This window comes from Sorghum bicolor, chromosome 3 (assembly GCF_000003195.3).
Source record: "Sorghum bicolor cultivar BTx623 chromosome 3, Sorghum_bicolor_NCBIv3, whole genome shotgun sequence".
Taxonomy (NCBI): Eukaryota; Viridiplantae; Streptophyta; class Magnoliopsida; order Poales; family Poaceae; genus Sorghum; species Sorghum bicolor.
Genome location: NC_012872.2, coordinates 4249888 through 4273546, shown reverse-complemented (window position 1 = coordinate 4273546; position 23659 = coordinate 4249888). Strand labels below are relative to the sequence as shown.

Below are 23659 nucleotides of genomic sequence, written 5' to 3'. Positions count from 1 at the left end.
CGAAACCTTGCAATTGCAGAAAGCGAGCCTGCCCAGGTCCGCATGGACCTTGTAAACTTGGGCCCATATGAAGATCCAGCCTATCTCAGTCGTTATAATGGGCTACCAAATCCACCAAAACTGGCCCAATATGGGCCGAGCAGCAGTACTAATAGCAAAGTGGGTTTACGAAATCTGGGTTATCCTGACAGGACAGAGGCAAAACCTGTATGCTCCTCGTTCACGTGGAGGACACATGCCGCCGTCCTCGCCGGCGTGACATGCCATGGACTGCCGCGCAACGGCCGCGATGCCCGGCGCGGCGGCCGCGGGCGCCACCTGCGCAGCCTCGTCAACTCTCTCGATCTCTCATTCTCTCGCTGTCTCTGGCCCCGGATGTTGCGCGCCAATACCCAAACTGCCCCTCCCCACTCTTCTCCAATCTCACACACGGCTTCTTCTGTTAATCTGTTCTATAGGCCGGGGCGTTCTTGGCAGTGTGCACGCTTGCACTCTGTTTCTGGGTCACTTCCCTCGGAAGTCAAAACTGAATTCTATATGCGCAGCCTCCAAGAACCGCCGATTCTGAGAGGCCCAAGGGATTAGCAGGTCGATAAACAATGCGGCGCAGGCATCCAAGGGATGGGTATAAGATTGGACTCCGAGTGATCCAATCTGGTTCAGAATTGTTCTAGATCTGACACATTCTGCTCAGAAACCTAATGCACTGTAGCAGGGCAGAGGATCTTGTGCCGTCCTGCTCTCTTCGGTGCCACTTCTTGGACGCGGAAGGGGATTCCGGGATTGAACGAAGATATTTCCACGTTGAGGTCAGCGACAAAGCTTACTCCACGATCTTTTTTTGCTGTAGCTTTGCAATTTTTCGCATATGTTGATGTCGAAGTAGCCAAGAAGTGTGCACGTTTTACTGTCGCTTTGGTACTCTCTGTCTCTCTGCCGTAGCAAGAATTTCGTGTAAACACTTTGCAAATAAACGCAGTCTGTTGTTCCTGTGTTTTCCAAATGCAGGTTGTCAAATCTCTGAAGTGCGGAGTAGCAGACAGCTTCATCAAAATCTGAGATACGTATCAGTTTGATCTCCCGCAACAATGATGTCGGCAAAACCGCACTTCGTAGGCGCGTTCTTGCTGCCGTTCATTGCCACCATCGCCGCCGCGTTTGATCCCTTCAACCAACACTTGCCGCAAATGGATCCAAAGATGGCGATGGGAGGTGGCCAGCCTCCCTTCATCCCCCACGAGTACGTCCGCTCGGCCGACGTCAAGCGGCAATGCCGGTCGGTGCTCTCCTCCGCCACCGAGCTCACGTTCGACGCCAACCGCGCCAACGCGCTCATGCCGGAGCTGACGTTCGTCAAGGGTGACTGGAAGCAGGACGACGGCGGCGTGCCGCTGATGCCGTTCGACGGCACCGACGTGTCGGGCGACATCGCGGCGCCGGACCCGCTGCGGCTGGCCTCGTTCATGCTCACGCACGTCGACGTGGGGCGCCGAGGGAAGACGGCCCTCAACGTCAGCGGCGTGCTCGGCGTCGCCGTCTCCCGCAACGGCACCGGCCCGGTGATGGGGCCCTACGTGTCGCCCGAGCTCAAGGTGTGGCCCGGGAGCACCGAGCTTAAGATCCTCTTCGAGGGCGTGTACACCGAGAACGGCGACGGCGAGAGCGTGCTCTGCATGGTCGGCAACGCCCTGCTCCCGAGGCGCGGGAGCGACGCCGGCAACCCGTGGGACTGGGCCAAGAACACCGGCCGCGACAGCTTCCAGCCGCCGGTCACCAAGGACGAAAACTTACTGCTCGTGCTCCGGTACCCGACGACGCTGACGCTGGCGACGCGCGCCGTGCGCGGCGAGCTGACCAGCACGAACGCCAAGTCGGACGTCGCGTACTTCGACGCCGTCCACCTGCTGTCGCAGCTGGGCGCCTACTCCAACTACAAGTTCGGGTCCGAGAAGCTCGTGGACAACGCGTGCAGCACACACCCTTACCGCGACGACATCCTCGGCGGCGACCGGGGCCTGTACAGGGGCAACTCCTTCTGCGGCATCCTCGACCGGTTCACGTCGGAGGACGTGCTCGCCGTCGTCCCGAACTGGCGGTGCAACTCCACGGACGCGGTCTGCCGAAGGCTCGGCCCGTTCGAGACGGACAAGGCGATCGACGCGACGGACGGTGCCTTCACGGACGTGAGCATCGTGATGCAGGACGTCCGGTGCGAGCCGAGGAACGCCCCGAGCGGCGAGAGCTCGGCGAGGGTGTCGGCCGTGTTCCGCGCCGTGCCCCCGTGGGAGCACAAGTACTCGGCGGGCAAGCGGAGCGGGCTCAGCGGCATGACGCTCTCGGCCGAGGGAGTGTGGCGCGCGTCCACGGGGCAGCTCTGCATGGTGGGCTGCCTCGGCGTCGGCGCCAAGGCGTGCCACTCCCGCGTGTGCCTGTACGTGCAGACCACCTTCACGGCCACCCGCCGCAGCCTGACGGTGGGGCAGATCACCCGCGTCGACGGCAGCGGCGGCGTCGCCCACTTCCCGCTCACGATCAAACGCACGGTGCACCCGACGGAGCTCTGGAGCCGGTTCGGCGTCTCCGGCGGCGCGCCGATGAGCATGGCGTACAAGTACACGAAGGTGGGGCAGGCCAGCGAGTTCCTCAGGCGCAGTGAGCCGTTCGAATTCGGCGCCGCCCTCGCCAAGTCGCTCCTGAGCTACCCGAAGAAAGACGCCAGCCTCACCGACGAGGCGATGAGCCTGTCCAACCTCGCTGGCGACCTCACCCTCCACGTCCCGGCCGTGCCCGATCCGTTCCCTCGTGAACGGTTCGAGCGGCCGTTCTTTCAGCTGGAGGTGCTCTCGCTCGGATCACTCGTCGGCCGTACCTCTCTGTCGGCGTCGGCTGCGGAGTTCCCCGGAATGCCCGGTGAGCTCGGAGGGGGCAAAGCATCTTCTTGGACGTTGTCGCAGCCGGAGTCCTCGTCGACGACGTCGTCGTCGCAGCCAGCAGTGTCATCTCTTCTTAACGTGTCCGCGGAGCTCTCGCTAACCGGGAATGCTTACGCGAACGTGTCGAGCATGTTCTTGGAAGGCGTGTACAATCCGGTGAACGGCCGGATGTACCTGATCGGTTGCCGAAGCATTCAAGCGACTCGGCAAGTCTTTTCGACGCTGAAAGATGTCGAGGATGGAATGGACTGCTCGATCGAGATGAGGGTGGATTACCCGCCGACGACGGCGCGGTGGCTGATCAACCCCACGGTGAAGGTGCAAATCGCCAGCACGCGCGACTCCGGCGACCCGCTGCACTTCAACACGACGAAGCTCCAGACGCTGCCGATCATGTACCGGGAGCAGCGGCAGGACATCCTGTCCCGGCGCAGCGTCGAGGGGATCCTCCGCATCGCGACGCTGGCGGCGGCCATCGCCGTGGAGCTGAGCCAGCTGATGTACATCAAGGCGAACACCGACGTGATGCCGTACGTGTCGCTGGTGATGCTGGGCGTGCAGGCGATCGGGTACAGCGTGCCGCTGATCACCGGCGCCGAGGCCCTGTTCGCCCGCATCGCCGCGGGCTCCGACGACGGCGCCGTGCCGCCGTCGTACGAGGTGGACAAGAGCAGCCTGTACTGGACCATTGACTGCATCGTCAAGATCCTCATCCTCGCCGCGTTCCTGCTGACGCTCCGGCTGGCGCAGAAGGTGTGGCGGTCGCGTATCCGGCTCCTGACGCGGTCGCCGCTGGAGCCCGGCCGCGTGCCGAGCGACCGGAAGGTGCTCGTCTACAGCCTCGGCGCGCACCTGATGGGCTTCGCGGTGGTCCTGGCGGCGCACTACGTGAACGTGTACAGCCGGCCGGTGCGGGACGACGGGTCGTACATGGACGCGCGCGGGAAGACGCACGCGCTGCGGGAGTGGGCGGTGACGCTGGAGGAGTACATCGGCATGGCGCAGGACTTCTTCCTCCTCCCGCAGGTGATCGGAAACGTGGTGTGGCGGATCAACTGCAGGCCGCTGAAGAAGAGCTACTACGCCGGCGTGACGGCGGTGCGGCTGCTGCCGCACCTGTACGACTACATCAAGGCGCCGGCCATCAACCCCTACTTCGCCGAGGAGTACGAGTTCGTGAACACGAGCCTGGACTTCTACTCCCGGTTCGGCGACGTGGCGATCCCGCTGGTGGCCGTGGCGCTGGCGGCCGCCGTGTACGTGCAGCAGCGGTGGAACTACAAGATCATCAGCAAGACCGTGAAGACGCAGCAGAAGAAGCTGCAGCACCTCGGGTCCAGGGTGTACGAGCGCCTGCCGTCCATGTCGTCGGGGAACTTCGAGGCCGAGCTCGTCTCCGGCGTCAACGAGGGCGTCGGAGTACGGCGGGACACCAGCTTGAGCTGAACCATCGTCCGTTGATCAGCTAGCTAGCTCGTTTGCTTTACCTTTTTTTTTTGTGTGTGTGTGTGATGCTCTTTGTTTTGTTTTTCTTATGTTTTCCCCTTGTCTTAACAACAGAAAATGTGTGTACTAATACTAGTAGCTCAATAAAATCTCTCTTTTAATACTTGAAATTTTATTTGTTTATGTAGAAAGCTTTGGCCCACTGGCTATGCAGTAAACCTATAGTCATGCTCATAAGAACAGCATGCCAAATCGGCATGGCATGTCTTATAGATTGTGAAGGACGCTGAGGTGATTTACAACGTCCTTCCAATATTCTTTGACAGTACAGCACGCTGGCTGCTGGCTCACTAGTTAGTTAGAGACCTGAGCAGGGGATGACAAATTTGGCACCGTGGTAGCTAGCTACATGTAGGCGAATGAAAGGGTGAGCTCAAGTGACATTTTCACTTCCTCCTCCTGCTGCTGCTGCTGTTGCTGCTGCAGCAACTGCTCTTGCTGCTGCAGCAACTGCTGCTGCTGCTGCTGGGTCGCCGCCTCCGTCGTTCCACTGACGGAGGGAGACTTCTGATGATCAGAGCTGCAGCTTGGGCCCGCCGCGCCATCGTCGACACCCTGCAAATTCAAATGCAAATGCAAACATCAGATCAGTGATTCAGTAGTGGTCGCGAATGCCTCCATGAAACTGGAACCTGAACTGGACGCCGTCAAGACCGACGACGTCAAGGGGCAGGAAGCCGTGGAGTGCTAGGAGTAGGAATCCAACAACGAAAACGAGAAGCAGCAGCTGATTCCCTTCTCTGTCCTGGAAACACCCGTTCGGGAGCTCTGCCATCCATGACAAGCTGTCCCCGACTCCCGTGCAAGGACGCCATGGACATCTTCTGGGACACCACGGCGGCCACATACTGCTTTGCGCACAGGGAGGAGCTTTGCGCACAGGAGGAGTCCACCGCCGCATTCTGCTTTGCGCACAGGGAGGAGCTCGCCTAGGTCCTGACCTCTAAGCTAAACGCCGCCGCCGCCATGTCCGAATCCTGCGCGGACGGACGCAGTGGTGCCGAGAACGACGCGACGCAATGCATGGGGGAAGGGGAACCAAGGGAATGCAATGCATGGGGAAGGGGAACGAAGGAAATGAGGACGGGAGGCACTGACCTGATGACGCGTGACATTGCCGTCGTCGTCGACGTGGTAGCCGGCCTCGGCGCAGAGAGCTCGCAGGACGTCGTTCTGGTCGGCGTGCTTGGGCAGCGCGTACCCGGCGTGGGCGCGCAGGCCGGCGTAGATCCTGGCGGCCACCTGACGCCGCCGCCGCTCGCGCTGCCGGTTGTTCTCCCGCTCCCGGGGCGTCGGGTGCCGCAGCGACGTCGTCAGCCCGCCGCCCCGGCCGCGGCGCCGCACCGTCCACGGCCCCTGCGTCGAGCGGATGCAGCCCTTCCGCTGGGCCACTACTGGCGCCACTGCCTTTGCCGCCGCCGCCTCGCCCTCCTCTCTCCCAGCTCCGGCCTGCCGCTCCATGGTCTCCGCCATCTCGGCCGATCGATCACACACACTGACACTATCGCACCAGTCGCAGCACGCTTGCTCTCGCCCGGCCCGCTCACTCAACTGACGACTGTTGATCGGTGTCTCCATCTCACTCACACGAGTATTTATAGGCAGAGGAGGATCATGCATGTGTGCTTGTGGACTGAAAAGCTGCTGCTTCTTTCACATTGCGAAAAACCAAGTGCTCCTAGTTCATGAAGGAATGCTCTTTGTTGCTATGTGCATGTAAGTTTCTTGGCATCTCTCTCTCACTCACAATGTGTGTGTGGGTGTGGGTGAGTGTCTGAGTGAGAGAACAGGAGAAGGAATAATGTAGTTGGGGAGCATGTAACATCTGTGCTGAGCACTCGGGCTGTTCGTTCCTGTACTCTACAAGAGGATGCCGGAGATGCTGCAGGCTATTGCCGGAAGAAGAAGGAATATTTTCGCCGCAGTACATACGGCCAATGCCCAATGGTTTCAAGTCCATTTCTGCAACCTACCTGCCTTTTCAGAGTAGTGCCTACAGATCAAAAGCCTACCCAACAGTTGGAGAAAGTTCCTACAGGACAATGTTATATGCATGGCAACGCATCAAATTGTTCATGCATGCATTCGTGGCCCCTATGCAAGCGGCTCTACCTTTCGGCGATGGTGTAGCCAAGCAGATCAGACCATAAATTGTTTTTTTCGTTTCTCTGGTGAGGAGATTAAAAAAACCTGAAGCAGTTGCTGATGGTTTTGCAATTTCTGTATTTTCCTTGTTGTTCAGTGTCCGTGCATATATATGTTCCGAATGACTCTGTTTTCCTGTTAGTTTTTACTCCCTTCGACTTTGTAAAATTTGATGGTCAAAACTCAAAAGGGGGGCAAGGGTCAAGGAGCATTACATTGTGATGAGTCATGAGTTATCTTCCTTAGAATCTCAAAATTCTCGTGTACATGCGTTTGGGGTCAAGGTTCAGGTGTGCCACGCTGCTCCTCCAACCACTGGTCCTTTTTGACTAATGACTATGGTGTTCATGCTCATCGGTTGTGTATGTGCAATTGTTAATATACCACATGTTAACCACGCCGTGCTAGCTTCAGAGCTCAGAGATGCGTGCAGCTGCATTTTTACTGAAGGAAGAGAAGCCCGTAAAGAATTTTTGGCAGCTGCGTATGTACAGGTAAGTACAAACAAATGAGCAAATCTAAAAGCGAATTGAAAGTAAGTTACCATGGCATGCTTGAGAATTCAGAGATGCGGCTGCATTTTTACTGGGAACCAAAACTTTCTGATGAGCTTCCTGTATTAGGACACGATTTACTGTTTGGACAGGCAGTAAGTTTTGTGATACCGCTGTGCATGCATGCAAAGTTCACTGGAAATATACTTTTCTTCATGTCATGTTAGATCATAGCATATATATGCTGAAATACCATGGGCATCTTTATCCAGCTGGCATTTGAAGAAAACAATAAAACATCCCCTGAACACGCCAAAGTTGTTTTACCCTTAACTGCTGAGAACCTCTTAAATGCATAAATAATGCATGTGATCTTAGGCCTCTCTCTACCAACTAATTAAGCTTGCTCAGAGCCTTCTAATGAAAATATTAATGTTTGCACTTTACATGTTCAAACCAGTGTCTCTAATGCAATGCAAGAGATTGCATATAAATAGTACTAGAACGAAACCACCGTTTGTTCACCCAAAAAATCACATAATTTCATATCAGAATTCAGAACTATCCGACTGTGAGTAGCAACTAAACGAGGAGGTGGTGACAAAAAGGTCCAGCACCCAAGGAAGAAAAGATGGTGAAAAGTGAAGCAAAAAAGGAACAGAAGAGACTAGAAGAGCTAATAATGGTGCGCTATCATGTTCATCTCTAACATTCAGTTCAGAGACACACACAAGCAACCCTGATCATTGTCAAAAAAGAAAAGCAACCCTGATTCCTGGGATGAGACACGGGAATACTGACCCTCTGCCGTGAGTGGAATTGTGAACAGCATGTTCGCTGCGGAATCGGCTCACAGCAAATCAGCGAACTGCTAAGCGAAGAGACTCTGCGCACACACGATAGACAAGGATCGGCTCCTCCCGTTCTCTGCAGGAGTCCTCCTCATGGATGTTCCATCCGTCATATCGGTGAACAAGAATAATCTGCAAGCAGTCCGACGCAAAGGCGGGCTACTGGCTGCTGTGGAGTTGTGTGGTGCCACTGTGCCAGTGTCGCCGACTCGCCGGCCAATCTTTCCGGGCTGTGATGATTGCATGCGCGCAGGATATGTGCTGTGCGGCAGTGGCAAAGAACTGACGCCCAAAGCACAGGGCCTTTCCGGCGCTCTGCTGCTCTCACTTGGAATGGCGCGAAAGGCACCAACCTTGGTGTCGTCTTCCACCGGGAAAAGAGGCCGGCGGCGGGCGCGTCGTGCGTCGGCTGCGCTGCGCTAGCTGCAGGATTTGAAATGACTCCGCCGCTTCTGCTCTTGGAGACAGACACTGCATTGCCCCAGCGGCGCTGCCGTGCACGTGGCGGAAGACATGGAGCTTCGTTGCCGATGACGCAGCTCAGTTGTCATCAAACTGTACAAGCAAGAGGGCGTCCATTGATCAGCCCGGTTAGTTGAGGTAACAAATTAAAGAGTGTCGTCAAGCTCTCTGTTCCTCTCGGTCAGCTCGAACGAAACAGTCGCCTCGTGCTTGCCGGCGGCGAGACCACGTTCCGACACCCGTGGCTTTGGCCTGGCCTGTGGACTGTGGTGTGTGCCTGATCGAGCAACTGAGCGTGGAGGAGGTGGTATGTGTCCGAGGCCGCCGTGATGATCCAGCGAGCCCGTGGATGCCGATGGATCACCATCCCTTGAATGCAACGACAACTGAATGTTTCTGTTCCCCCATCCCGATACAAAATCCGGTGCTTGGCGCATGAACACATCGATCTCCGGGCCTGCACTGTTTCACCTTCAAGAAATTCACCCAGCACTGTTTCGAACAAGAAACCCAGCTAGCCTTCTTTGTTTCTTCCCCATGATTCTTTCTCCTTCAGCTGGAGGGAGCGGCCCAAATCCACTTCTACGGTCGTTCAGCGTATTCATTCCAAGCGAACGATAACGACGAACGATAGAGCTTAACTCTCTCCCCTGCGTTGACGTCATCGCGATGATGTCAGGTTGAAAAAAGCAAAACATTTATTTCAAAATATTATAACTTCTGAATAGTGTATCTATTTTTATTTTCGTTTGCATCATTGTGTTCTATGCGACGAGACGAACAAAACTAGACCCCACTTACATATGTTTCGAAGAATTTTATTTTATTAGTATCATAGAATAATATATAATTTATAGGCTATAACTTATACGAATAACTTATAACATATAACTTAACATATTTCTACTAATATATTGTGATACTAATTTGTATATTTAAGTTTTGAATATAACTTATACATCTAACTTTACATCTAAGTCATTCATCAAGTTGTATAACTTATAAGTTTTAAATATAACTTATATGAGTTGTGTTTCATAATTTTTGTGTTTCTAAAGTTTATTCATTTGTATGTTAATGACTTTTGTGTTTGCAATTTTGGCACAAGTTAGTTAATTCGTTCCTTTGTGTTTAATAACTTTTATACATAAAAGGTGTTTTATACCTCTTAAGATTTTAAGTTTTTTTTGCATAAGTTATATTTTATAACTTTCATGGCATAAGTTATACGATGTAAGTTAATATACATAAATTGGTAGTAGGAAAAATAAATCTTTGAAACATGTGCAAGTGGGGTCTAGTTTTGTTCGTCTCGTCGCGTAGAACACATTAGTGCAGACGAAATTAAAAAAGATACACCGTTCAAAAGTTATAGTATTTTGAAATAAATATTTCTCTTTTTCAATGACGTCAGCCATCTTTAAAAAGCGCGCATGAATGTGGAGATGTTGTGCGGAGGAAGCGTTGTGCATGCACGGTGAGCTTTGCTGACCGATTGCCAAAAAGAGAAAGGAGTGGGATTTTTTTTCCAAATAAGATGAAACTGATGGTTTGCTTTGTTATGGATGAACGAGCGGCAGGCACCTTGGCTACGTAGAATGGCAATGGCCCAGCCCAGCTTTTTCCTGATATAGACTGGGTCGTGCGGTCCACTGGGCCGAATGCGGAAACAAATGGGCTACGTGCTGGCTTTCGCGGCAGGCCTATCTTCACGGGCTGTTGCTGGTCCGCGCTGCCCGTGACCCGCGACACGTTAGGGTGTCTCCAACACTCATTTGGAACTCAAACCTAAAATGGGTCTCCAGCCCAGTACCTATAGCCTCTAACAGAGTATCTATACAGAAGACCCATTTTGGGTATCAGGAGAGTTATAACCCAAATTTGGGTATCCTTTCTTCTCGAGACCCATTTGCAGAGAGTCTTGTCTTTTAGGTCATGTTGTTGAAGAAGACTAAAAATAGGTATAGAACCTTTTACCTGTATCCAAAGGACAAATAGGTTTTGTATTTTGGATGACTATTGTTGGAGATAGTCTTACAGAGTTGTCGTTGCATTCGCTCTCATCTGCACAGTCCGTTTGTTTGTTTTGTTTTGTTTTGGCTGCACAGTCCGTTTGATTAGGGCCTTGTTTACTTCCACCCAAAAACCCAAAAATTTTCAAGATTCTCCGTCACATCGAATCTTTAGACGCATGCATGGAGTATTAAATATAAACGAAAATAAAAACTAATTGCACAGTTTGGTCGAAATTGACGAGACGAATCTTTTGAGCCTAGTTAGTCTATGGTTGAACAATAATTACCACAAACAAACAAAAGTGCTACAGTGTCACAAAATTTTTCACTTCGGACACTAAACAAGGCCTAGAAAGAAACTCGTGGCGTCGTATTGTTTCGGGCTCGTCGTCTCTGGTGAGCAAGCACATGGTTCATGGCTGCATCCCCATCCATCCTGCATGACAAAAAAGGTAAGGTCCGTGGAGCGACCCATCGTGCTCATGCTTGTGCAGTCGTGTTCCACCGAACCGAACCAAAGCAAACGCCACATCCTAAACGCTGACACGTCGGATCCGTACACTAATGACACTCGCAATGCAGACTCTAACATAGAGTCTAAAGTTATTTATTATCTCGAACAATGTAGATTTGTAGTCTAAATAAGACTTGAAGTCTTATTTTTTCTACCTCTTTTTTCAATAAATATACTGCCACATCAGTAAAATACTATAAATAATATGTAATTAATTGTCTTGAACTCTATGATAGAGTCTTGCATTAGGAGTGCTCTAATGATCTATCGGATTGGCAGCAGGCCCCAGATGATATCCCAGGGCCACGCCACGTGCACATGCTTCTTCCTCTTCATCACTGGGCTGTGGCCCGTGCTGTGCTCTAGCGCAGGCAACGCGGACCCTGGCCAGTGAACGGAGTACTCCGTACTTACCAAGCAGCTTTGCGATTAATGTTGTTGTACTAGTGCTCCTTTCTTCCTTTGTCCCGAGCGGCTGGGCAGCCTGCCACGATGCAGTCATTCCGGTGTGTTTTTCATATGACATAAAAAAAGATGATAAAAATTCTATAGGAACAGGAAAAGTTTTATAGAGATAAAAACTCTTATACACTGTTTTTAAAATATAGATACATCGAGAGCGGAGCCACAACACCTACTTCCTCTGTCTCTTTTTAATTGTCGCTGTTGGTGTGTGTGCCACAAGTTTGACTCGATTTGTAGAAAATACGTGCAACACTTATATCTCTAAATAAATTTGTTAAAAACTAGATTCAAAGATCTTTCTAATGATACTAATTATGTATTATAAATATTAATACTTTTTAATATATAATTACCGGTAGTTGTTTTTCGGAAAACGCAAGCGACAATTAAAAAGGGACGGAGTGATTACGTTGATAAGGCCAATCTCAATGAACACTGTCATTATACGGTTTCAAATACCAATGTATTATCAAGATTGAAATGAAACCATCTATGAAATAACCCCAGTAATGAAGTATTACACTTTGTTGTTTCTAAAGCTAAGCAAAGCATTTAATTGCTGCAAAATGATTGGATCACATGCAAGATATTGAAATGATTTGGCCCTCAGGGGATTTCATCACATTTTCCCGCGTGGGAAACAACGCCCGTGGGGTTTCACCATGGTCAAACTACTTCTTTATCTCTCATCTTCGTTTCATGCAAAAAAATACAGTTTTGCTGATATAACGCTATAACAAATGTGCATGACATCCTAGTGAAACCCTCACTAAGACTGGCCTAAGGCTAGTCTCAATGTATGTTTCATAAAAGTGTCATGCACATTAAATAGAGTGTCATATAAGTAAAATTGCTGACTTGGCAGGGTTATTAAATAAAGAAGTTTTATCATATAAGAGACGAGTTTCATCCCTATGAAACTCATGTGGCTCGGGTCTTGTTTAGTTTCAAAATATTTTGGGTAAAATGCAAAAATTGCTATTTTGCATTTTGGAAGTAAACATGCCCAAAATATTTTGGTTCTAGACTTTTTGTAAAATTAAATAGGGACATTGGCCTTGTTTAGTTTCGATTTTTTTTACAAAATGGATACTGTAGCATTTTCGTTTGTATTTGACAAATATTGTCCAATAATAGAATAATTAGGCTCAAAAGATTCGTCTCACAAATTACATATATAAACTATGCAATTAGTTATTTTTTTATCTATATTTAATGCTTTATACATGTGCCGTAAGATTTGATGTGACAGAAATCTGAAAAATTTTGCAATTTTTTTTAGAAGTAAACACCAAAACCAAAAAATTTTGGTGTTAGAATTTTGATGAGCTGCTCAAAGTTTTGGGTTTTTGGATTTTTTTGCAAAATACTTGAGGAACTAAACAAGGCCTCGGTTACCTAGTTTAGAGTCTTGGTAACCGTGTCATGAAACTATACATTAAGAATGACCTAAAGTTATCCTCGGTGGGAGTTTCATGACACAGTTTCCAATACATTCATATTTTGCAAACAGTGCATAAGAGTTTTATGGAGATGAAACTCTCTCTACTTCTAAAAAAACTCTTATAATCTCTGTCTTTATTAATATAGCGTCACATCAATATATTTAATATACATGAAACTCTAATAAAACCTCTACTAACACTATTGCCTTGTTTAGTTCTCAAAAAATTTTGCAAAATTTTTCAAATTTCCCATCACATCAAATCTTTAGACGCATGCATAAAGTATTAAATATAGACGAAAATAAAAACTAATTGCACAGTTTGGTCGGAATTGACGAGACGAATCTTTTGAGTCTAGATAGTTTATGATTAGATAATATTTGTTAAATACAAATAAAAATAATACTATTTTTATTTTGTAAAATTTTTTCAAACTAAACGAGTTAACCTGGGCCTTGTTTAGTTCTAAAAATTTTTTGGATTTCGGCACTGTAGCACTTTCGTTTGTTTGCGACAAATATTATTTAATTATAGACTAACTAGGATCAAAAGTTTCGTCTCTTGATTTACATCTAAACTGTATAATTAGTTTTTGTTTTCGTTTATATTTAATGCTTCATGCAAGTGTTACAAAATTCGATGTGACGGAAAATCTTGAAAACTTTTTGGTTTTCGGGTTGAACTAAACAAGGCCCTGGCCTCAAACCTGACAGACTGGGCCCTGTTGCAGTCTGACCGTGACGTCCTGGTCCTGGCCCCTGCGCCAGCGCCAGCGCCAGCGCCCGCCTGACGCCAGTACTACTGCTTTGGGCCTGTTTAGTTCGAAAATTTTTTGCAAAATCGACACTATAGCATTTTCGTTGTATTTGATAAAAAATATCCAATTATGGACTAACTAGGCTCAAAAGATTCGTCTCGTCAATTTTGATCAAACTGTGCAATTAGTTTTTATTTTTATCTATATTTAATACTCCATGCATGCGTCTAAATATTTGATGTGACGGGAAATCTGAAAAATTTTGTAAAATTTTTTTGAACTCAAAGCCTTGGTTGACCATTCGCCCCCGTCCCTGTGCCGTGCATGGCGGGCGTGGGCCCACCTTATGGGTGCAAACAGTGAAAAATGTGTGGAGACTCAAAAATAAAAAAAAGTTAAAATTCTACGTCATATCGAATATTACAGCACATACATGGAACATTAAATATAAATAAAAACAAAAACTAATTATATAGTTTAATTTGCGAGATGAATTTTATGAGTCTAGTTACTCTATAATTGGACAATGTTTGTCAAATACAAACGAAAGTGCTACAGTAGCGTTTTCCAAAAAAATTGTCAACTAAACAAGGCCTTATTCGAATTTGATAAAAACTTACTCCCTCCGTTTCGAAAAAATATCATTTAAAAAGGTGAAAATGTCATTCAATATGATTATTAGTTATGTTAATTTGAGTGAAATGACTAATTCTTTATATAAGTGATGAATTGTTTTAGTATGACTGATTCGATTAATATAACCAATGATATATACTATAATTTTTATAGTTGGTATTCAATATTGAAAAAGTTAAAAGTATTTAAACGTTATGTCTATGGATAATTCGTAGTGTCTTATAACATGCGCAATTAATATGATTATTGATTTATAATTTGTATAGCTAGATAATTAGTAGTTTATATAATTACTAGGCAATTGGTATGAGTAATAATGTATTTTATGACTATTTATCTACATGTAAATATGTATAGGGTTTAGTACTATATACTTATTACACGTGATATGCCATTATAGATATGATTTACTTCTCATCATTGGATTGATATATAAATAGACAATAAAGTTAAATGTATATTTATTATACTGAGAATATGTTTTATAACAGTATGCGAGTATATATTCCAAAAATATAGTAACGAATGAACGGTGATATTCATATGTTATTGGACGATGACATGGCCTTGTGTTAAATATAAACTAAAAAATAATTAATTATATAGATTACAATTAATTTGTGAGATGAATTATTTAAGTTGAATTAGTTTATGATTGAACCATGGGATCAGTAAAGCTGAAACAGTAGTACCCTCGCGGCTGTTTCGCGGTCGCAGGTGGGAACGCAACCCCGTCGTCGTTGCTAGGAGGGACTGCTGCGGTGCGGTGCTGCCTGCTGCGGGTCTACTGCGCTTGGCGCCAGACCAGAGTGACCGCAAAGGACAAGCCCGCCCGATCCATGGCAAGAGGGGGGGCAGTACTGTAGTTGCACAGGTCTACTGCTCGTACCGTAGCCTCGTAGGGAGTAGGGGGCCGCAAGTGCTCCTTTTGCTGGCACAGGTACCCACGCCACGCAGCGCAGCGCAGCGCAGCGCAATCAGTTTCTTGTTCTCCTGCCGATCGCGATGGACATGGCATGGCACGGATAACTCTTTCGCGAATAAACCCTTTGCTGTGCTTGTAATAGTGCTCACGTACAGTGGCGGAGGCACGCGGTATGCCAGATATGCAACCGGCAAGTAGTAGCATATATAATAGTATAGATGTTGTATATTTGTAAAAAAAAAACATGCCTGGATTGAATCTTTGCTCTTTATCATGTAGATTTCAATTACTCCAAAACGAAGGGATCCAAATAGCCCCCCGGTAAAATTGAATCTTTGCTTCTCATCTTTGGTAGATATTGAGGCCTCGTTTAGATGCACCCAGAAGCCCAAAACTTTATAAAATTCTCCATCACATCGAATTTTGCGGCACACGCATGGAGTATTAAATATATATAAAAATCTATATCTATACCTACTAATAAATTGTGAAAATTTCAATCCGCCTTTTTTTTTCTGCCAACCAATCTGTCCGGCTGCGTCCCGTCTATCTCTTGTCCGGCCCGTGGCAAGCTGAAAAAATAAATAAAAATTTTTCTATAGTTCTTTCTGTACATAGCTACAAAACTGTTCGCCATATGCAAATGCGTCCGTAGCGCGCGCCATTGCCCGCAGGCGCCACGTGCTCGCCGCGGACCGGCACAAAGCTGCTGCCGCACCAATGGCCGCCCGTCCAGTCCTCCATCACCACTGACAGCTGCTGCGCTCGCCCATGTGCCTCGCCTTGTCCCAAGGCCGTGCGCTATCATCACCCCGCACAAGTGGACGCTATAGCCGTGCCCAAGCCACTGCAAGCCCGTGGCCTCTGTGCCATCGTCAGGGAGAGAAGGGTACACGTGCTTCAATTTGTATAATAATAATAATAATAATAATAATAATAATAATAATAATAATAATAATAATAATAATAATAATAATAATAATCGTGAAAATTTCAATCTACCTTATATATCCTGTCCGTCACTTTACGTCTCCGAGAGAGAGAAGGCGATTGGAGCGAGACGGATCAGAGCGCGCAGCAATGGCGGGCTGGTGCGAGGAGGCGGTGGCGCTGCTGCAACTCCCAGCGGTGGCAGAGATGGCCGTCAACGTGTTGCTCTACACGGTGCTGATTTGGGATGTCGTCATGATCGGCCTCGTCGTCGGCTGGTCCTGGCGCCCGCGCTGGACGGGGCTGTTCTTCCTCTACACCCGCTTCCGCATCCTTTGGGTCTGGGTGCCGCCCGGACTCGAGGCCCGGAGGCTCTGACTTGCCTGCACCGTGCTCTCCGCCTGCTCCGTCGTGCCCAGGATCCTATTCTCCGCTTCCGACGCTGCAGAGGCAAGCACCAGGACAAGGCCTCCCTCGACTTCCGTGAAGTCCCTTTGTTTTTAGATCCTAGCTATACTAACAAAGATCGTCATGGTCATATCACTCTTGATAAGTTAATGCATGATCAGTGCCTAAAACTTACAAATCATGGGATATCTGCATGCTTCCTTGGATCAGGGCAACCTGATAGCCTTGTTGAGGGATTCATGCAGGAGGTGATATCAAGCCTCGGTCTAGAGCTTGTGGGCAATGATGAGTCCAATGAGTCTGGTCGTGATGTTCCTAATGGGTTGATTCAGTTTAATGAACGATACAAGATCTTAAATGTATCTTTTATGATTACTGAAAATAGAGTTCCTGATATGACCAAACTGATTCAGAAACTAGATATTATGGAACACCCGTTAGCCATTTATGTTGTAATCAGTAATTCATAATGGTCCATTCTTAAATTAATCTGGAATGAAACATTCCTTACTAGATGGTCATGTATATGCAAATTTCAGCATTGATATGCATATTGTTTTGCAAAGTGTGCACGTGCTTGGCTATATATTTTGGTCAAGTTAGATAAGGGAGGTGATTTGGGGTTGCCTTTGATTAGGCATTCAACAACACTGAGAAATAATAATTACTTAGGTTTTTTAGCACTTTTTGTTGATTCAAGAATAAAACCTATTATGTACTCTAATGGCTGACGTACCAAAGATAATTGTATAAGCAAGAATCATCGGATATTTTGCGAAGCATCTTAAAGTGGAGTAAAAAGATATTTAAGCCTGATTAATTTTATGTCTTTGGTTGTAATAATTAGCATGAGCATAGATCAATAATTTGTATATCCTCCGTTGCAACGCACGGGCATTTTTACTAGTTATAACTAATTGCACAGTTTACCTGTAAATCACGAAACGAATCTTTTAAGCCTAGTTACTATATGATTGGACAATGTTTGTTAAATAAAAACGAAAATGCTACAGTGTCAAAATCCCAAAACTTTTTGTATCTAAACAAGGCCTGAGTGGGATATTTTGGATGACTATCGAGTGAGATATTTTTTCGAATTGATTTTTTTGAATAAGGGGTCTCCCCATTTCATGATTGCCATGAACGGAAATACAACACAATTTTTTTCTTCAAATTGATGAAGACGATATAATCGAAACATTCATGTCCCTTCGAACGCGTCAAATAAAACAGTAAAATAGCAACTTAAGTCTCCGGTACCTTTTTATGCCTTATTAGAACCGTCAGTATAATTTTTGAACTATTTATATTGTATTTGTAGATGGTTCCAATTTAATTTGATAATTATTACCGAATTGCTAGATAGATTTATCGAACTGGATACAAATTCTTTTGAACGGCATACCCTGATCTCAAATCCTAGATCCGCCACTGCTCACGTACTCAGGCCTTGTTTAGTTGGGAAAAATTTTGCGACACAGTAGTATTTTCGTTTGTTTGTGTTAAATATTGTCTAACCATAGACTTACTAGTCTTAAAAGATTCATCTTGTCAATTTCGACCAAACTATGTAATTAATTTTTATTTTTATCTATATTTAATACTCTATGCATGCGTCTAAAGATTCGATAAGAGAGGGTCGCTGATTTTTCATTTTTGTATGGGATGGTCCCATTTATATATTTGATTGAACAGCGTAAAAGTATTCTATTACTATATAAGGGCACTCTCAATGTAAAAATAACCATAGTTTCTATAGACATTAATTAAGAGAGAGCAAAAATTATAGAAACTCGGTCTAACTTAGAAACCATGTCTACGCGAAATTTAAGATATGAAGTGATATGATTGGTTGAGAATGGAGAGAGAATGAATATGATTAGATAACAAATTATTGTATAGAAACTATCCATTAGAGCATAACTTCTATACATAGTGTCTATAGAAATTAATAGATATAGAAACTATATGTAGTTTCTAGCATTGGGAGTGCCTTAAGAGTATAAAAAAATAGGACGAGACTAGCATCCTATTCTTCAGCACTACTTTACCATTTTTAGTAAATAAATAATTATTTCTCTCCTAATAAATCAGCATATGTATATATATCAGTATAAATTAAATTTCAGCTAAATAAGAGGGTGTTTGGTTGGGGTTGTTAAAGTTTAACAGGCATTGTAGCAGTTTTGTCTTATTTGACAATTATTATCCAATCATAGACTAATTAGGCTTAAAAATTCGTCTCTCAAATTACTCTTCAACTGTGTTTTTAATTTTGTAAATACTCTATATTTAGTACTCTATACATGTGTCTAAATATTCAATATGACAGACAGTAAACTTTAATGAGCTAAACCAAAAGAGGACTAAATATGGTCTAAATAATTTGTTAGCTTTAGGGCACTCACAATGCAATACTTTATCATAGAGTCTAAGACAATTAATTACATATTATTTATGATATTTTGTTGATGTGGCAGCATATTTATTGAAGAAAGAGATAGAAAAAAGACTACAAGTCTTATTTAAACTTCCACATTATTTGAGGTAATAAATAACTTTAAACTCTGTTATAGAGTCTGCATTGTAAGTGCCCTATCTCTCTCCCCCCTCTCGATGTGATGGGTGGCGTTGGCTGTGGCCCGTTTTGGTGGCTCCACTTCACAAAATATATATAAAAAAGAGCACGGTAATATTTTCATTTGTATTTGACAAATAGGATCATGTTGGTAGCCTTAGGCCTTGTTTAGTTTCAAAATTTTTGCAAAATGAGTACAGTAACATTTTCGTTTGTATTTGATAAAAATTATCTAATCATAAATTAATCAGGCTCAAAAAGTTTGTCTCACAAATTATAGGCAAACTGTATAATTAGTTATTATTTTTATCTATATTTAATACTTCATGCATGTGCCACAAGATTCGATGTGATGGAGAATCTGTAAAATTTTTTGGAAAGTAAACAAGACCTTAGGGCACTCACAATACAGACTCTATCATAGAGTCTAAAGTTATTTATTATCTCGAACAATGTGGACTTAGAGTCTAAATAAGACTTGGAGTCTTATTTTTTCTATCTCTTTCTTCAATAAATATGCTGTCACATCAGCAAAATACTATAAATAATATGTAATTATTTATCTTGAACTCTGTGATAGAGTCTTGCATTGTGAGTGCTCTTAGTATCTGTCTCCCTCTGGCCTTGTTTAGTTGTGATTTTTTTGATTTTCGGTACGGTAGCACTTTTGTTTTTATTTAGTAATTATTGTGCAATCATAGATTAACTAGGCTCAAAAGATTCATCTCGTGATTTACAGGCAAACTGTGTAATTAGTTTTTGTTTACGTCTATATTTAGTACTTTATACATGTGCTACAAATTTGACGTGACAGACAATTTTAAAAAAAATTGATTTTGGGGTGAACTAAACAAAACCTTCTGGAGCCATCAACCGAGCTCCACCTCGCTCTCGTTTTAAAAAACAGTTTTTTATTCACATTTTATTTTAATTTAAAAGTTTACTTGATTTAGACTTTAATTCAAGGCTGGCTTGACTAGGAAACCGTCTTTGAATCGAACCGTGGACAACAAATGAACCGAGATTAGGCAGACAATATTTTTGTGCAAGTTTGGGTGCTATAACATTCACCAAAATTCTCCGGTGGATCATCGAGGAAATTACCAGAGTTTGTCACTAGGCAACAACTAGTTTTTCACACGGTCAAATTCCATCGTTGGAGAACTTCACTCTCAAAAAGCTAATCAAGTTGGTAACGACTAGTTTTGTGTGTGGGGAGGGTTATTAGTATGTGGCGTGCTGGGGTATTTCACCTCTTAGACCCCTTGCATGATACCTGCACACATTAGAGCTCAGCTTAAGCTTCTAGTCACATTTGCTTAGTTGAGATTACATTTGGTGAGCTTGTGTGTAAAATAGTGTATTGCTTTGAAAGTGTGTATCTATACTTAGTGCTAGAAAATCGTTATTGTTTGTTATTGATTTCTTGCTATTTTTTGGTTGCCGCCACCGAGCATGCATCTTCAAGAGACTTTGTATATTCTTCCTAAATGTTAGGAATAGCAATTTTGGTGAAAAACTACCCTCCAACAACTTCTCTAAGGGCTCGTTTGACACGGCTTCTCCAGCGGCTTCAGGAGTCGTTTGGAGGCATTTTGTGTCAAACAGGGTAAAATAGAATGGCTCCACCAATAAAGCCCCTAAAAACGTGCTCTCACAGAGCTTTGGGGTATGAAGGAGCCAAAAATAGTGGCTTCTTTCGGCTTCATCTCATCCTATGTGGCGTTGTGTGAGAGCACATTTTAAGGAAAGAGTTGTTCTGCCAAACGGTTTACCAAAATGGCTCCAGCTCCACTGATAGAGCTGTTCGTGGAGCTGAAGCCCTAAAAAACAGCTTCACTGGTGAAGTGGAGCCGTGCCAAACGGGGCCTAAATAGTCATCAAAATACAGCCATTGTCTATTCTGAGTTTTTCGCTATCCAAATATAAAAGACGAGAATGACTCTCTAGAGTACGCATGAGATCTAGCAAAACTGTTGGAAAATAAAAAAATTAGAAAGTGATTTTTATACAAATGACTCTCTAAATAATGATTTAGAGAGTGAGATTTAGAAAGACTCCCGGAGATACTCTTAGATGGCTTGGAGGCAACGACATCAGTGAGAACGACTTGATAATTATGGGAGAGCTCCAATAGACAAGATTGTAACGTGTTTTGTGCTCGTCCTCGTGGAAGGTCATGAAAGAACATATCTAGTGAAATCGAGGCTTTGTTGGAATGCTTTGTTGATTAACCGGCTCATAAGCGAGAGCCACATGCTTTCATGGACTCGCCTCTACCACGAGGAGCTTCTTTATTGACTAGAGTGAATGAGCTTATTAACCCAGTGACAGGTGAATGAGACTAACAACTTGTCAATGATTTATTTTGGCCACAAGATACAGAGGAAATACTCCGAATTCCAATTGATGAGCATATGGAGGATTGGCTAGCATGGCATTTTGATGCTACATGACTATTTTCAATAAAATCAGCCTATAAACTTGTTGTATCAACTAGAGATGCTGACAGAGGTGACGATGCATCATCATCAAAGAATGAAGTAGGTGAAGAGGGTCATTTTAATTGGATTAAAATATGGCAGCTTAAAGTCCCCAATAAAATTAAGATGTTCATATAGAGACTAGCCCATAACAGTCTAGCAGTAAAGATTAATTTGGCAAGACGTGGGGTACTACTTGATACTATCTGCCCAATGTGCAAAAGACTAGATGAGGATTGTGGACACCTGTTCTTCAAATGTAAGTATGTAAAGAAGTGTTGGCGCCTGATGAATCTGGAGGGTGCTAGAGTAGAGTTAATGAAATGTCAGTCAGGGAAGGAAACTATACAGAAATTATGGGAACTGGATAAGACCATACATCTACATGTCATTGTCTTATTATGGAGATGGTGGTCAGCTAGGAACAAAGTTAATGATGGAGGAAGAATGCAGAGTGAGGCAGAAATTCAAAGTTCGGTCACCTTTTTCTTGATGGAATTTGAAAAATTGAATGTCGATGGAAAGAAAATCCACCCCATGATCACTCACTCATGGAAACCTCCTCCTGATGGTTTATATAAGATCAACATTGATGGATCATATAATCTTCATAGCAGGTTTGGAGGAAGGCTTTGTGATAAGAGATACAAATGGAGACGTATGCTGGGCAGGGGCTGGTAATATCACCCGGGCAGCATCTGCTTTGCAAGCCGAAGCAATTGCGGCATTTAAGGCAATTCAACAGGCTGTTCATCTTGGGATGAGACACATTATTCTAGAGATGGATGCCTCAGTACTGGCTTCAACTCTTACCTCAACAAAATTTGACAGAAGCGGTGTGGGGTGTTTAGTACGTAAGATTCAAGATCTCATGCAAATTGAGTTTTCGTCTTGTAATGTTGATAACTGCAATAGACTTTGTAATAAGGTTGTTGATTGCTTAGCAACCTATGGAGCATGTTTGTTGGCCTCTGGGCTCTGATGTGTATTGTTGCCAAGCCCCACAGTTTGTAACAGAACTTATTAATGGCGATTTGCCTGGATGTCATACCTAATACAGTTGTGTTTCCTTATAAAAAAACTTGTCTCCTTTGATTTAGGCCATGTTTAGTTCCCAGAAAATTTTACAAATTTTTTCAGATTCTCCGTCACATCGAATTTTTGGACACATGTATGGAGTATTAAATATAGACGAAAATAAAAACTAATTGCACAGTTTGGTCGGAATTGACGAGACGAATCTTTTGAGTCTACTTAATTTATGATTAGACAATATTTGTCAAATACAAACGAAAGTGCTACAGTGTCGATTTTCCAAAACCTTGTTTAGTTGCAAACTTTTTTGCAAAATAAGCACTGTAGCATTTTGTTTGTATTGAAAAAATATTATTCAATTATGGACTAACTAAGCTTAAAAGATTTATCTCGTAAATTACAGATAAACTGTGTAATTAGTTATTATTTTTATTTATATTTAATGCTCCATATATGTGCTGCAAGATTCGATGTGACGAGAATCTAAGAGTTTTTGTAATTTTTTTAAGAACTAAACAAGTCCTTACTTTCCTACATTTGTTGTTCCCTTTTCGTGTCGCTTGTGCAGAGTACTCCTTTGTACCATTGATGAATAGGCGCTGTTTAATTTTCACCTAAAAACTTTTTGTCCCATTACGAATATTCAGACACATGCTTGAGCACTAAATATATATTAAAAATAACTAATTATATAATTTATATATATTTTACGAGATGATTCTTTTAAACTTAATTAGTTCATAATTATGCACTAATTACTATAATTACAAAATGTGCTACAGGACCCAAAACCTTTTTTCGCCAGCTAAATAAGACCTAAAATGTAATCCTGATCACATAGGATGTTTAGATACATATATAGAGTATTAAATATAGACTAAAAAATAACTAATTACATAGACTGCGACTAATTTACGAGATGATTTTTAAGCCTAATTAGTCTATATTTTAATAGTATAATATTATAGTAAACATGTGCTAATAGTGGATTAATTAAGCTTAATTAATTTGTCTCGCGGAGTACTGACGAAAACTATACTTTGTTTATTATTATTATTATTATTATTATTATTATTA

At 44.3% G+C, this 23659-nt stretch overlaps 1 protein-coding gene across 2 annotated transcripts; it reads left to right on the top strand.

Annotated features, from left to right (window-relative positions):
- LOC8078791 lies at positions 467-4554 on the top strand. Of its 2 annotated transcripts, none has more exons than XM_021455642.1 (2): positions 467-809; positions 980-4554. In XM_021455642.1, exon 2 carries the CDS (start codon positions 1089-1091, stop codon positions 4377-4379), a length of 3291 nt encoding a protein of 1096 aa, XP_021311317.1. In that variant the 5' UTR covers positions 467-809; positions 980-1088; the 3' UTR covers positions 4380-4554. The 2 variants fall into 2 exon arrangements, with proteins under 2 accessions (XP_021311317.1, XP_002457251.1); XM_002457206.2 differs by having other exon boundaries at positions 468-809; positions 1009-4554.